General features: G+C 42.8%; 1 protein-coding gene across 2 annotated transcripts in view; it reads right to left on the bottom strand.

Moving 5' to 3' along the window:
* LOC311523616 (prosaposin-like) overlaps positions 1 to 15,446 on the bottom strand; it is a 47,854-nt gene that overhangs the window by 11,955 nt on the left and 20,453 nt on the right. For both annotated transcript variants that reach the window (XM_084633791.1, XM_084633792.1), the window contains exons 2-7: positions 13,171 to 13,304; positions 10,065 to 10,139; positions 8,356 to 8,481; positions 5,285 to 5,479; positions 1,723 to 1,866; positions 515 to 571 (exon numbers count right to left, since the gene is read on the bottom strand). In XM_084633791.1, coding sequence (XP_084489917.1) covers positions 515 to 571; positions 1,723 to 1,866; positions 5,285 to 5,479; positions 8,356 to 8,481; positions 10,065 to 10,139; positions 13,171 to 13,304 — 731 coding nt within the window. The remainder of the gene's footprint in view (positions 1 to 514; positions 572 to 1,722; positions 1,867 to 5,284; positions 5,480 to 8,355; positions 8,482 to 10,064; positions 10,140 to 13,170; positions 13,305 to 15,446) is intronic.

Raw genomic sequence — 15,446 nt, 5'->3', positions numbered from 1 at the left:
AAGCCTCCACAGCTGTGAAGTATTTTTGGGGATGTGCCACAGCAGCTCCATTTTTCATTTGTTCCATTGGGAGGGACTTACTCAGTTATATGTGTGAAACTCTCTGTTTGCCTAGAGACCCGAAAGTGTGTAAAATATAGGAGAAGAAATTTACAGAGTGGGAAAATTTAAGAGCCCCACTAGGTGGAACTCTGACAGGGCCTTCTGCACCCAGAGTGACAGAGCTACCTAGAATTGAGACCATGGCAAAACTAGACTTTTTTTTTAAAAAAGCCTAAATAAAAAACTTTCAGCTGTTATTCTTTCCAAAATTCACTATCATTCCTGCATGGCCTAAAAGGATCCGTAGGACATTAACCATGTAGTTTTCACACTGCCTTAGGATTCCTCAAGGTTCATTCTGAAGGCTTAAAGGTAATAAGGTAACTTTTTCCCGAATGAGCTCTGATGAAGAACCAGCATCAAGAATAGAAAAGATCGAAAGAAGATGTATTTAACATCATATTCAGCTTACCATGTGCTTCATAAACTGGATGGCAAACTCTGAATATTCAAAAACATAGCTCTTGCACTGTGGGAGAGACAAACATCCCAGTAAATACCAACAAACCATTTTTGCCACACATCACTGTTAATGCCACATTAGGAAGGTGATTACGCCAGTGTCAGAAAATTCAAAGCAATGGTTCCCACAGATGTTAGCATGACCTCAATGCACATTTTTTTGAATTATTCTGTGTGTTACCTTTCAAACCTTATCAGAAGTGTGCAGTGTGGAAGACACACAGTCACCGTGGGGGAGGAATCAGAAATGAAGTGCTGGACTTCTGCATATAATGTTGCATTTTTGGGCCTAGCTTTTTAAAGAATCCCTAGCGTTACCTCACGTGGCTCTGGAATTAATTGCCACTCCCCTCTAAAAGGTATCCAGCATTTTGGATGCTTTCCATGTACAGAAATTATGATATTTTGGGAGTGGGGAGAGAGAAGGAAGAGGAAATTAAGACCTTTAAGAGCCTACGGGAGTCAGGTGACCAAAACTGACAGTGTTGACCTCCTACCAAGGACCAAATGAGTTGGGCACTAGCTCCCCCAGATGCCTTTGAAGAGCCCAGTCTTAACCATTTAGAACCCAAAGCCTTGTGTTTGATAAGTTGGCTCAGTAAATAAAATGGTGTCATGTTACCTACACTCTCAACAGCATTATTATTTATTTGTATTTCAGTAGCACCTTGTGCAAGGCACTGTCCTCACCCACGAAGACACAGCCTCTACCCCAGAGAGCCCCAATCTATGAACATAAGCAAGTAGGCAGGACAGTGGAGAGGGATAACACACAGTTAGCGTATCCACAATTTCTTTAAAACCAATCATTTTTGTCTCTCCCCAGTTCATCTTCAGCCTAGCTAATGTTAATTAGTAAACTTCTTGTCAGGATCTTGGCAGAAGTGGGTGGAGGAAGAATTTGGAGGAGGAGAGGATAGAGGCCTTACAGACGTTTCATCAGGAACACTGTTCAGCATTTTCATTAAGGACAAATCCAGCCACAAACATTCTGTCCACATGGAAGAGCAGGAAGCGAATGGATGCAGACTGTGAAGAAAGACTCCACAGCAGAGCACTTATGGCCTCTACCAAGCAAACAACTGTTCAGTACCCTGAACCACCCTGGCCACCACTGGAGGCAGTTCAATTATCTTAGTTAAATCAAAATTCTGTTACCCCATCAGCCATGTTAGGTCCCAGGTGTTCACACAGCTGCTTGGCGGTAGCAACTAAGGACTCAGTGAAGAAAGGCCCGGTTCTCACTTTTTCCTGAATGTCAGCGACCAGCTGAACACAGTCTCCACACAAGTGTCCTCCCTCCTGATGAAAGATAAGGGGAGAGCCAAACATTAAAATACGCGGCCATACACTAGTGGTGCTGCTATGTCCTCACTACTAACAGAGGAAGCATTCACAGCAGTTCTGTCATCAATACTCTTTCTAACGTAGCTAATCTTCACAGCACTACAAGGAGGCCCAATATCTAAACAAATACTTTGCCTCAGTCTTTAATAAGACTAAAGAGGATCTTAGGGATAATGGTAGCATGATAAATGGGAATGAGGATATGGAGGTAGACATCACCATATCTGAGGTAGAAGCGAAACTCAAACAGCTTAATGGGGCTAAATCGGGGGGCCCAGATAATCTTCATCCAAGAATATTAAAAGAATTGGCACAAGAAATTGCAAGCCCATTAGCAAGAATTTTTAATGAATCTGTAAATTCAGGGGTTGTACCATATGATTGGAGAATTGCTAACATAGTTCCTATTTTTAAGAAAGGGAAAAAAAGTGATCCAAGTAATTATAGGCCTGTTAGTTTGACATCTGTAGTATGCAAGGTCTTGGAAAAAATTTTGAAGGAGAAGGTAGTTAAGGACATTGAAGTCAATGGTAAATGGGACAAAATACAACATGGTTTTACAAAAGGTAGATCGTGCCAAACCAACTTGATTTCCTTCTTTGAGAGAGTAACAGATTTTTTAGATAAAGGAAACGCAGTGGATCTAATTTATTTAGATTTTAGTAAGGCGTTTGATACTGTGCCACATGGGGAATTATTAGTTAAATTGGATAAGATGGGCATCAATAGGAAAATTGAAAGGTGGATAGGGAATTGGTTAAAGGGGAGACTACAACGGGTCCTACTGAAAGGTGAACTGTCAAGTTGGAGGGAGGTTACCAGTGGAGTTCCTCAAGGATCAGTTTTGGGACCAATCTTATTTAATCTTTTTATTACTGACCTGGGCACAAAAAGTGGGAGTGTGCTAATAAAGTTTGCAGATGATACAAAGCTGGGAGGTATTGCTAATTTAGAGAAGGATAGGGATACCCTACAGGAGGATCTGGATGACCTTGTAAACTGGAGTAATAGGAATAGGATGAAATTTAATAGTGAGAAGTGTAAGGTCATGCATTTAGGGATTAATAACAAGAATTTTAGTTATAAGCTAGGGACGCATCAACTAGAAGTAACGGAGGAGGAAAAGGACCTTGGAGTATTGGTTGATCATAGGTTGACTATGAGCTGCCAATGTGATATGGCTGTGAAAAAAGCTAATGTCGTCTTGGGATGCATTAGGAGAGGTATTTCCAGTAGGGATAAGGAGGTTTTAGTACCGTTATATAAGGCACTGGTGAGACCTCACCTGGAATACTGTGTGCAGTTCTGGTCTCCCATGTTTAAGAAGGATGAATTCAAACTGGAACAGGTACAGAGAAGGGCTACTAGGATGATCCGAGGAATGGAAAACTTGTCTTATGAAAGGAGACTCAGGGAGCTTGGCTTGTTTAGCCTAACTAAAAGAAGGTTGAGGGGAGATATGATTGCTCTCTATAAATATATCAGAGGGATAAATACCAGAGAGGGAGAGGAATTATTTAAACTCAATACCAATGTGGACACAAGAACAAATGGATATAAACTGGCCACTAGGAAATTTAGATTAGAAATTAGACGAAGGTTTCTAACCATCAGAGGAGTGAAGTTTTGGAATAGCCTTCCGAGGGAAGTAGTGGGGGCAAAAGATCTATCTTGCTTTAAGATTAAACTCGATAAGTTTATGGAGGAGATGGTATGATGGGATAACATGGTTTTGGTAATTAAATATTCATGGTAAATAGGCCCAATGGCCTGTGATGGGTTTTTAGATGGGGTAAGATCCAAGTTACCCGGGAAAGAATTTTCTGTAGTATCTGGCTGATGAATCTTGCCCATATGCTCAGGGTTTAGCTGATCGCCATATTTGGGGTCGGGAAGGAATTTTCCTCCAGGGCAGATTGGAAGGCCCTGGAGGTTTTTCGCCTTCCTCTGTAGCATGGGGCACGGTTCACTTGCTGGAGGATTCTCTGCTCCTTGAGGTCTTCAAACTACAATTTGGGGACTTCAATAGCACAGATATAGGTGTGAGGTCTTTTTTAGGAGTGGTGGGTGAAATTCTGTGGCCTGCATTGTGCAGGAGGTCAGACTAGATGATCATAACGGTCCCTTCTGACCTAAATATCTATGAATCTATGAATCTATGAGGCAGGTATTATCCCATTTGACAAGTGAAGAAAGCCAGGCAGAGAGGTTAAGTCATTTGTCCAGGAAACAGAGAGAGGCCCTGTCAGAGCATTAAGGCTGTGTCTACACTGCCACTCTCAGCACTAAAATTTTAGTGGTTCAGGGGTGTGAAAAACACACCCCCGAGTGACAAATGAAAAGCGCCAGCATAGACAGCGCTTTATTGCTGGGAGCCGCGCTCCCGTCGATAAAAAAATAGGGGTATGTGCAACACAAAAGAGCTAGTAAAAGGTACTGTGTAATTGTACACTGGGAGGGAATAAAAGTCAGAGACAGAAAGCAGGGTACAAGTTCTAGCCGTGGAAGAGAAAGAATAAAAACACATTAGCATAAGCCAGGAACGGTCCCATATCTAATCAAACTGTCCCTTGTTACTTGCTAATCTGTACATGGTTACTGTTTAACATTGATATCGTGGCAGCACGTAGAGACCAACTATTGTGCTAGGCCCTGCATAAACACACAGTAAATGACAATCCCCGCTCCAATGAACATTACTCTTCCAAATATAAAGCTGTTTCACTTAATGATGTAATCCGCTCACACACACGACACTTTGAATTTTATTGCCAAGGTCTTAATATTGGTTATTTGCCACTGCTGCTCACTTCGCTCCACTAGACTCTTAGATGATTCTTGTTGTTTACATGTGATGAAAAATTCAGAAACAATCCAAATTATTGTATGACCAACAATGTTAATTTTCTCTATTATTGACAACACCTTAGTCGTTGATTTTATTTATTTTTAAATACCCACTAACATGCATTTTAAAGTGTGTTTACCATACTCTACCGCTGGTCACCGCAAAGGGAAGGGAAGAGACCCCATTAATTCAAAGGGCTGCCGTTCATTCTAAACTGAAACTGGAACAGTATTTCAGCCAACGTAAATCAGTGTGGCTCCATTGCCTTCAGTGAGACTATGCCAATGTACAGCAGCTCAGGAACTGGCCCAATAAATTTCTGAAGTCCAATTGGCAACTTGAAACCTGAGCGGGCTTCCTGCTGTCTTGCATTCTAAAGCCATGTGTTTGTGCTCCCAAGTGTAATCAGTTTGGTATGTGTTATTGAGAAGCATTGTGACACTGAAACAGAACAGAACACAGCATGCTTCCTTTGTGTGCAGCTGATTAACTGAGGAAGGTAATCTGCCCATATTGCATCCTCACCAAGCTCTCTTGCTGGGGTTTGTCCTGGGGATAAAGGAGAAGAGGGACATTAGCAAGGAAGGGAGACATCATTTCAGGGAAGTCCATCACAGGTATCTCATTGGACTGCACTGGCTTCTGAATCTTCAGAGCATCCTCATGATTCTCCATGGATTTGCACAAGGTGATGGCACGGCATACCACATCAGGGTTGGACTAAAAAGAACAAAGGCAGGCCAAGTCATCGCTCTGTTGACATCCACAGTCCTAATCAAAGTTACACCTTGGGGGAGGAGATAGATACAAATAAAAAGCAGCACCCGTCCCAGCTACTTAGTGCCCTCAGAGCAGCGAAGTGAACAAAGCAACAGTTGCTAAGATACCCAGCAAGGAAATTGTTGACAGAATGGAAAGGTTTATTTTCCCCTGGCAATCCTCCTTCCCCCGCCCCACTTTTGTACACTGGAACCTGTTTCATTATTCCATTGTAGTGCTGATGCAGTCCCATACAACCCTCTAGCTTTCTTCTGTATAAAAAGTAACAACTAGAAGATATGCACCCAGCCAAGCTAAGTGCTTTAAAGATGAACGGAAATGAAATTTTAAACACCATACAGAGAAGGCTGGTGCAGGCATCAAATTGTTGTGCAGAAATAAACATTGGAGACAGAGGGAAAATTAAGTTAAAGGCTTATCACTAGACCCTGAGTCAGGATATCTGGTCTCTGTGTTGCTCTTGCAGTGGGCTGGTAGAAAAATGGCAAGTATTTTCTATGGAAATTTTTGAACCAAAAAATTGATTTCAACTGAAACTTTACTAAACATTCTAGTGGCTTTTTGTTTAACTAAACAAAATGAAAATGTTAGTTATGTTTCATATTGAATTTTTTTGTTTCTGGGGTTTTTGTTTTGGGTTTTTTGGGGCGGGGCAGGCTGGGAAATAAAAAAAGAAAATTTTCAAATTGAAATTAAACTAAACAAACATTTTTGTTTCACTGGAGAAAAAAATGAAGGATTTTGAAGGAATCAGAAATATCTATTTCCTACGAAAGGTAATTTTTCATCACAAAACTTTTTGACCAGCTCTAATGGTAAGTGGCCTCACTAACACTAACCTGCAAGGAGGGAAAGGAGGCATTTGTGCCCCTTTTTGCTTCATTATGAGGTATGAAGAGGCCTGGGAAGTTTGTTTTTTAATATTAGAAATGCTGGTGTTGTCTACCCTGGAAGTCTCCATGGTAGCTGGAGAACATCGTGATATCAGAAGTAACGAGGACATGAAACCTGACTAACTGAGAGGGGGAGTTTCTTCAGAGTGTTAAAAAAATTAAATGACTGAGAAGCCCTTTGAGAAGGAAGTTTGGAAAACTCAAAACCCCCCTACCCCCCAGCTAAGGTCCAAGAGAGTTCTACATCTACACAGGGCCAGCTCTAGGATTTTTGCCGCCCCAAGCTCTGAGAGTGCAACTGCCCAAGCAATAAAATAAAATAAAATAAAAAAAGGTGGCCGGAATGCCGCCCCTGGAATTGTGCACCCCAAACATGTGCTTGCTTTGCTGGTGCCTAGAGCTGGTCCTGCATCTACATTCCTGAGACCTCCAACATGTCTTCCTGCAAAATCAGAGAAGGCCTTGACACTCCTCATATTTCTAGTGTTAAAAAAAAACAGAAATTATTTTGTTTTAAGGCTCCATTCCTTAATTTTGGTTTTAATGGTGTCATCAATTGCTGCAGGTCAAATAGGGCCCTGAATTCAAATCTTGGCAGGTAAATGAAGAATTTGTTTTATCAGCTATCTAAAGATTTTGGTTTTTTATTACAGAAATTAATGTATTGGTCTGGAATCTGCTTATATGCTCTTTCAGAAGCCTATTACCGTATTATACATTATTATTGTCTGAAAAGGGACAAAAAATGCAGAAAGTCAACTTAGAATAGAATATCAGGGTTGGAAGGGACCTCAGGCAGTCATCTAGTCCAACCCCCTGCTCAAAGCAGGACCAATCCCCAACTAAATCATCCCAGCCAGGGCTTTGTCAAGCCTGACCTTAAAAATATCTAAGGAAGGAGATTCCACCACCTCCCTAGGTAAAACGCATTCCAGTGTTTCACCACCCTCCTAGTGAAAAAGTTTTTCCTAATATCCAACCTAAACCACCCCCACTGCAACTTGAGACCATTACTCCTTGTTCTGTCATCAGCTACCACTGACAACAGTCTAGATCCATCCTCTTTGGAACCCCCTTTCAGGTAGTTGAAAGCAGCTATCAAATCCCCCCTCATTCTTCTCTTCCGCAGACTAAACAATCCCAGTTCCCTCAGCCTCTCCTCATAAGTCATGCGTTCCAGTCCCCTAATCATTTTTGTTGCCCTCCGCTGGACTCTCTCCAATTTTTCCACATCCTTCTTGTAGTGTGGGGCCCAAAACTGGACACAGCACTCCAGATGAGGCCTCACCAATGTCTAATAGAGGGGAACGATCACATCCCTCAATCTGCTGGCAATGCCCCTACATATACATCCCAAAATGCCATTGACCTTTATGGCAACAAGGGCACACTGTTGACTCATATCCAGCTTCTTGTCCACTGTAACCCCTAGGTCCTTTTCTGCAGAACTGCTGCCGAGCCATTCGGTCCCTAGTCTGTAGCGGTGCATGGGATTCTTCCTTCCTAAGTGCAGGACTCTGCACTTGTCCTTGTTGAACCTCATCAGATTTCTTTTGGCCCAATCCTCCAATTTGTCTAGGTCCCTCTGTATCCTATCCCTACCCTCCAGCGTATTTACCTCTCCTCCCAGTTTAGTGTCATCTGCAAACTTGCTGAGGGTGCAATCCACACCATCCTCCAGATCATTTATGAAGATATTGAACAAAACCGGCCCGAGGACCAACCCTTGGGGCACTCCACTTGATACCGGCTGCCAGCTAGACATGGAGCCATTGATCACTACCCGTTGAGCCCGACAATCTAGCCAACTATCTAACCACCTTATAGTCCATTCATCCAGCCCATACTTCTTTATCTTGCTGTAACTTAACTAGTAGTTTTACATCATAAATCTGTATCATTGTTTTTCCCCCAAACAATTACCAATACTTGTTTGCTCAGCTCTACGATCATTATCATGCCAGTGTCCACCATCTTCTTGCATTTGACTGACCAGTCTTGGAAAGGAAGGTGCTGGCATGACTTATCCAAGAAAGCACGGATCCTTTCCTAGGAGACAAGAGAAGAGGGGAGTGTTATGGGTTGTGTTCACATACACCATGACAAAAAGATGTGTAAGTTCTTCACATTCTTAGGAGAGACTATGGAAAATCTGGGCAAATTCTTAAGCTCCACACTGGGGGAAGACAGACTTTCAGCAGAACTGGAGTATGGATGGATGAAATATGTTTATTTCTCCAGTCCCAAATTTAAAAACAGACAGTCCCAGATCTTCTGGGGGATGAAAGAATGCCAGTGCTGGCACCTACTACATTGTGGTAAGAGAAAGATTTCTTGCAAGACCTGTCACTGTGAGAAAGAATTCCTATAGATTTAAAGGCTTCATAAGAAGTAAACTCTCTAGCTTATAAAATACAATCCAGGAGATCCACTATCTGTTCTCTCTGTTTCATAGACACCCAAATTCCAAATAGAGATAAGAAAGGAGGCTAAAAAAACCTGACTACGTGGATGGACTGCTGACCAGATGGAATGGCACTTGCATCAAAGGGAAAGAGGGGAGAGAGATGCATAGCTGCTCCAGAATCCCCTTGCCATATCACACACCAGATCTTTGCAGCTTCTTCAGAGACTGCATGGTAACCCACTTTCCTACCCAAGAGGGTAAGGGAGGAAAGCACAAAAACATTCAAATGACAGTGTTTTACAGCAAGTCAGTGGCATATCAGAAGTAAGTAGGAGCTCTGAATCTCCCCATGGGAGATACAGGGAAAGAGACCCCCTTTGCTAGAGATGCTGAAGCCCAACCCCTCCCTGTATCCCATGATTCTCACTTACACCAATTCCCTTTTTAGGCACCTTTGCACTGCAGTGTAACCATTTGCACTGCCAGAGACAGCACAGTGTAAAGGGGCCTTAAAGTACATGACACTCTCGACCAACGTCTGCAGGGAAATTCCTGACTAGCAGGTAGGTAATAGTAGTGTTAATCTACTTCCAACCCCCAAGTCAGTCTCAGGTTTTGTGAACATCCTGATCTTACACCAGACAGAAGATCTTACAGTTGCTTTCCTTTTCCTCCCTTTGTGAAACTCAGGTAACTGAAAGAACAGGAGTACCTGTGGCACCTTAGAGACTAACAAATTTATTTGAGCATAAGCTTTCATGGGCTACAGCCCACTTCATCGGATGCATGCAGTGGAAAATACAGTAGGACAATTTTATATACACAGAGAACATGAAACGATGGATATTACCATACACACTATAACGAGAGTGGTCAGTTAAGGTGAGTTATTACCAGCAGGAGAGAAAAAAAAACCTTTTCTAGTGATAATCAAGATGGGCCATTTCCAGCAGTTGACGAGAACATGTGAGGAACAGTAGGGGGTGGAAATAAACAAGGGGAAATAGTTTTACTTTGTGTAATGACACATCCATTCCCAGTCTTTATTCAAGCCATATTTAATGGTGTCCAGTTTGCAAATTAATTCCAATTCAGCAGTCTTTCATAACAAAAGCCACTCATGATATTCTCCCCCTTCCTTGCCCCTCCCTGGGTCACCGCTATAGTTGTAAAGGCATCTGGTGCCCAACGCCCAAAAGGTTGCTGGGTTCTTCAAGCTACTTACAGCTGTGCGATTGTCCTGCAAGATCTTCCCAACCATCGATACCACCATTTTACACATAGAGCAAGGGATGCTTTTCTAGGGGATAGAAAAGAGAAAAAAGTTACTTGAGAGGGACCTAAATGTTGGTATATAAATGAAAAATTTCCTTTCCCTTTCTTGTCTCTGTATCATATAGTGAAGGAGGAAACTAGCTTCATATAAGCCCAAGTTTCAACCTCTGTTCCTCCAAACTTCTAAAAAACCCCATTCCCCTGAAATCTCACATGCCCCATCTCATCCCAGGATAGAATTTTTCTGGGAAGGTTTGTTTTGTGGGTATGTGGGCGGGATGGGACAGGGGGACGGACAGAAAAGGAGTTTTAAAGCTACTGTGCTTCCAAAAATTCCTGTTATCATTTATTCCAAGAAAGTTTTCTTAACACTTTTTTGTCCTCCAATCTTCATGTTTACTTTGCCTGTTAGTGGGGTCTTTGGAGTAGGGGTCCAGTGGGGGGCAGGGGGGAAGAAATGACAAGAACTGGTTTTTGAACAGAGATGAATGTTATATAACATGAAAATTTATAACTATAAAACCCTTTACAGTACACTCACCTGCTGCTGGCAGAGGTGGGCATGGGGAGAGGAGAAAGGGTAAATAAGAAGGGGCAGGAGATTGGGTGGGGTAAAGAGATGGAAGCACAGAGTAGGGAGATTGGGGACTGGAGATAGAGGGGTGGCATGTGGAGCCATGTTTCTCGATCTCAGAATGGAGTATGGGCGGGGAAGAGGAGCTTCATGGAGATGGGACAGAAGACTGAAAGGGGGGAAATATAAGGGGGTATAAGGTACCTGGTGATGGGGCTAGGAGAGGGAGCACGAAACAAAGGCAGAAAACAAGTGGCATGGAGTGGTCCTAGGTGACTGCAGGAGACAGAATGATGGAGTCTTATCCCGTTAAACACTTTGAATTCCTAGACATTTTAGCAAAAAGAAAAGGAGGACTTTTGGCACCTTAGAGACTAACAAATTTATTAGAGCATAAGCTTTCGTGAGCTACAGCTCACTTCATCGGTTGCAAGCAGCGGAAAACGCAGTGGGGAGATTTTATATACACAGAGAACATGAAACAATGGGTGTTACCATTGTTACACACTGTAACAAGAGTGATCAGGTAAGGTGAGCTATTACCAGCAGCTCATGAAAGCTTATGCTCAAATAAATTGGTTAGTCTCTAAGGTGCCACAAGTCCTCCTTTTCTTTTTGCAGATACAGCTACTCTGAAACTAGACATTTTAGATGTAGAAAACTTAAGTTTTATAGAATGGATCTCATCTCATCTGCCATCCCAATGCTCCCAGCTTTCTACCACTCCCAGACCCCACCCAGGTGTCACACCACCACCACCCCTCTCCACATAACTTCCCGGGACCAGCTAACACCTGCAAGGGGGAGCCTCTCTCTGATGGGCCTTGTGAAATCTGTCAGAACAGGGATCCTGCCGGCAGACTTTATACACCAACCTTACTTGCACTTCTGGCACTAAACAAAAAACCCCAACACACAGAGAAACTCTGAATCAAAAAGGCTCATTATTTAAAAAGAGCCAAGGACGAAAGCGCACCTCAAAAGAAGCATGCTAACCCTCCAAAATGGTATCAGACTTCCTTTACTAAAGTCCTACACCTTCACAAAATACAGCCCAATACGTTAACAAGTCTAGCAACGATCAGGTAAGGGCTCCAGCCAGTGCTAACTGCGTCTATGGGAGAATTTGGTGGGGGGAGGGGGGTAGGAAGGAAGTGAAAAAGAAATGGTCTCTTGGCCTGAGTGATTGGTGTGCAACGTGACATAGGGCATGAAAAGAGGAAGGAGGGAATTAAACACAAGGTCGGGATGAGTCATGAGGTCATAGAAAAGCAGATTTTCCCCACACCAGGCTGAGGGAAGAGAACACCTGGTGTGGGAGGGTCATCACTCTTTGCAAACCAGTTTTTATAGTTCAAAGTGACCTTTACACTTGTTGCTTGTTTCCCCACGCTTAGCCAGCTGGTGTCCCCCTTCCTCTTTAACCGGCTGACGTACACAGGGCCCAATTCCCACTTACACCAAGGCCTCGACACTACTCTAGCAGCAGAAAGAGACTTTAAAAGAGTCAGGAGACTGACAGACAGGGGCTCCCCACTGACAGAACTGGTCTAACGACTCTTTGCCAGCCCTGTTCCCAGCCCCCAGTGTAGGGGAACTTTGGGGGCATGTCAGTGCAGGCCGGGAGAATGACTGGAGTGTACTGCTTTTCAGATAATCTTTGGGAGGCACAGAAAAGGGGCCATGGGAAGCAGAGTGTAACTTAGAGCAGCCCCAAGGCTAACGCTAGCTTACACCAGAGACTGAGCAGTGCCCTGAACATCCCCACAATATGGAGGACATACAAGTAGCTTAAAAGACACCTTAACCATCCACCCTGTTCCTGTCCCAAGCGCAAGGATGGAGCAACAGAAAATCAGACCCTCACTCATTATGTGCACAGAAGCCAATAGCAAGTTGCAGTTTTTCCAGTACACACAGTGATAATTGTGTAGTTAGAGAGATCTAGGCTAGTCCAACAATTATCTTCAGTTTCTACAGAAATGTTCCATACATGGGAACTCTTGGGAAAATGCATAGGCATCTATACATACTCACAAGCTTTTTATTTTTATTGAAAGGCCTACAAATTCTCCAGCATAAGTTTTACAGTGGCCTAATGTGACCTCTGGAATTATGCATTGTTTCTGATAGGTGTGAGAGTTACATGTTCATTCCTGTAAACTTCAAAGAAATAGGGCTGTCTGTTAGATTGGTGGCAGCCTGTTGTAGAAAGGGCATGAACCATGCAAGGCAAAGGGACTGAAAGAGAGAGAAGTCAGCCAGTCACTCTCTCCCTTTAGTTCATTCACTTCGTGCAGTCCTATTGGTATCAAAGAAAGACATGATACAAAATTTTTGGAGGACACAAACAGTTACAGAAAAGTGCAATTCAGATTTCAGCTCATTCCTGTAAGTAGGGCCTGAACTTTCCAGAGAGCTGCACGTGGGAATACAAGGGCTATGGCAGAAGATAACAAGCCTATTCAGACTACACACTCACCGCGGGAAGCTTGTTCCAAACAGTCTGCTGGCAGTGCTCCACAGCCCCACACCGCAAAGCCGTCTGCAAATCCTGACACCAGTTCTCAGGACCCTCTGTGCACTCTTTCTGCCAGGAGACGGGGCTCGCCACAGCTGCCAATGAGAGAGAGTGTCCATTTTCAAACTGCATAATTAAGAGGATATTCAACCTTTGAAGAGGAGTTACCACACATTGTTCCATGTGGAGGCCTTGCCCATAGTCTCCATTCTAAGACATCTGTATTACATTTGACCCTGAGGTGTTAGACGGCAGTATAGGCCAATTCAGCATGTATTACATAGGCTGTCCCACATAACTCTGTAAGTCCTATTAACCCCCCACCCCAAACACTGATTTGTTTCCTTCTCCAATTACTATGTTAAATTATACCTCCAGCATACAAGAAACCCCTGGTTCTAATATGCTAAAAACCATGTAAGAGTCTACCCAAAAGAATATGGAAGCATCAAAGAGATAAATTAGATGAACTTTTGGAAGAGGATTCCAGAAACTTAAGTCCCAACATTCCTCCATTAGATCTCAGTCTCCCAGAATTCCCTGCCACTGCCTTCCTTCACACAAAGTATGCCTTGAAAAGGAAGAATATTAAAGTGTTTTCACTATTATTGAAGGGCTAACATTCCTGGCTGGTATGCATTTCAGCACTGAACTAGCTTACTAGAGTAACTTCAGGGAAGTTTCCCTGATATTTTCCTGTGCAATGTAGAATATTCTCATAAGGGGAGAATTAAATCAATGCAGGCTAGTTCATTTCAGGACAAAGAGTGCACATTGCACATGGATAGCATCTGAACAGCAGTGTGTGAAACTCAGCCATTGTATAAGATACAAACTTGAGCACCTGCCTTCAGAAACTGCTCTTTAACCTCTTTAGGGTTTAGCCAAAGCCCATTAGCAACCAAACCCTACCAGACATGACTTCCACTCCCTCAGGGTGACTTGAAATCAAGTTTTGCTGTGGGAAGCAGTTCAAGACTCTAGATAAGCATGTCAGCAGGAAGTTTCACATACGCGATCAGCAATGAAACTGTGACAAAATTTCATTTAAATAGGCATCTTTAAGCTTCAGGGCGATCACCCTCTCGGAGCTCTTGGTTCAGACTTTCTGCAGACTCGGGAAGACATAACCAGAACAAAGGCCTCATTTACTGCAGTAAGATGTTTCCCCTGTACACAGAATCTTAACCTTTGAGTCCTGCTGGCTAAGGAAAACCCACACTTTGATGCGTCAAACTTACTTCTTACCTTCCCTTCTAGTTAAAAAAGCCCAGCTCCTCTCACTCACAATTAGCACCTTAATGTGTTATTCACAAAAAGCTAGTGAGGTATGTTTATTAACAACTGGCCCCTTTACGGTGTCTCTCATTAAGTCTGCTGAGGAATTACCAAACCAGTTTTAACACAAATACCAAAAGTGTGTACCAAATGCTGTGGTGGGATCTCTAGGTCCTACGCACTCTGCTGCAGCGCACTGGCAAATCTATTAAAGTTTCATTTTAAAAAGGAGTTTTTTAATTAATTAAATGAATAATGAGATCCAGGCCACGGTCCCTGAGTTATTCATTTGATTGCATCCAGCATACTTTATGCTCTCCAGACATTTTTGTATTGGCAATTGATAACTGCATTACAGAAGGTGTTGGGGAGAGACAGAAGATTTTTACAGCTAGGTAGAGGATGGAACAGTTGGAGCTTTTTGCAGCCAAGATGCAGTGAGAAGCAGTTCAGGACAGTGGAATAAGTCTGTGAGCTGGAAGTTTTGGATAAGTGATCAGCAGTGAAACCGTGAATAACTTTTCATTTAAATAGTCATCTTGAAGCTTCAGGGTGATCACCTTCTTGGAGCTCTTGGTTCAGACTTTCTGCAGACACAGGAAGACATCACTGCATCCAGTTTTGCAAATTTTTACCTTAATCTCACTGTGCCTCAGATCCCAATCTGTAAATTGAGAACAACTCCTCCTAGCTCGCAGGAGTGTTGTGAAGATAAATCCATTAATGTTTGTGACGTATTCCTGGACAACGGTGATCAAACACCACAGAAAAGCCCATGAAGAAATTAATAATTACATATTCAGTGTATACTGTGGATGGTGTCTAGTAAGCAACACATGGGACCATTCATTGAATGAGGATAAAAGAAAATATTTAAACTACCTCATTCTCTGAGCACCATCCATCCTGTGCACTGAATTAGGCAGGGTTCCTGTAGATAAAAACACTATATGATCATG

The sequence above is a fragment of the Lepidochelys olivacea genome, assembly GCF_965140295.1.
Source record: "Lepidochelys olivacea isolate rLepOli2 genome assembly, chromosome: 7".
In the NCBI taxonomy this organism is placed as follows: Eukaryota; Metazoa; Chordata; order Testudines; family Cheloniidae; genus Lepidochelys; species Lepidochelys olivacea.
The sequence above is the reverse complement of the archived record's forward strand: the minus strand, read 5'-3'. Positions and strand labels throughout refer to the sequence as shown.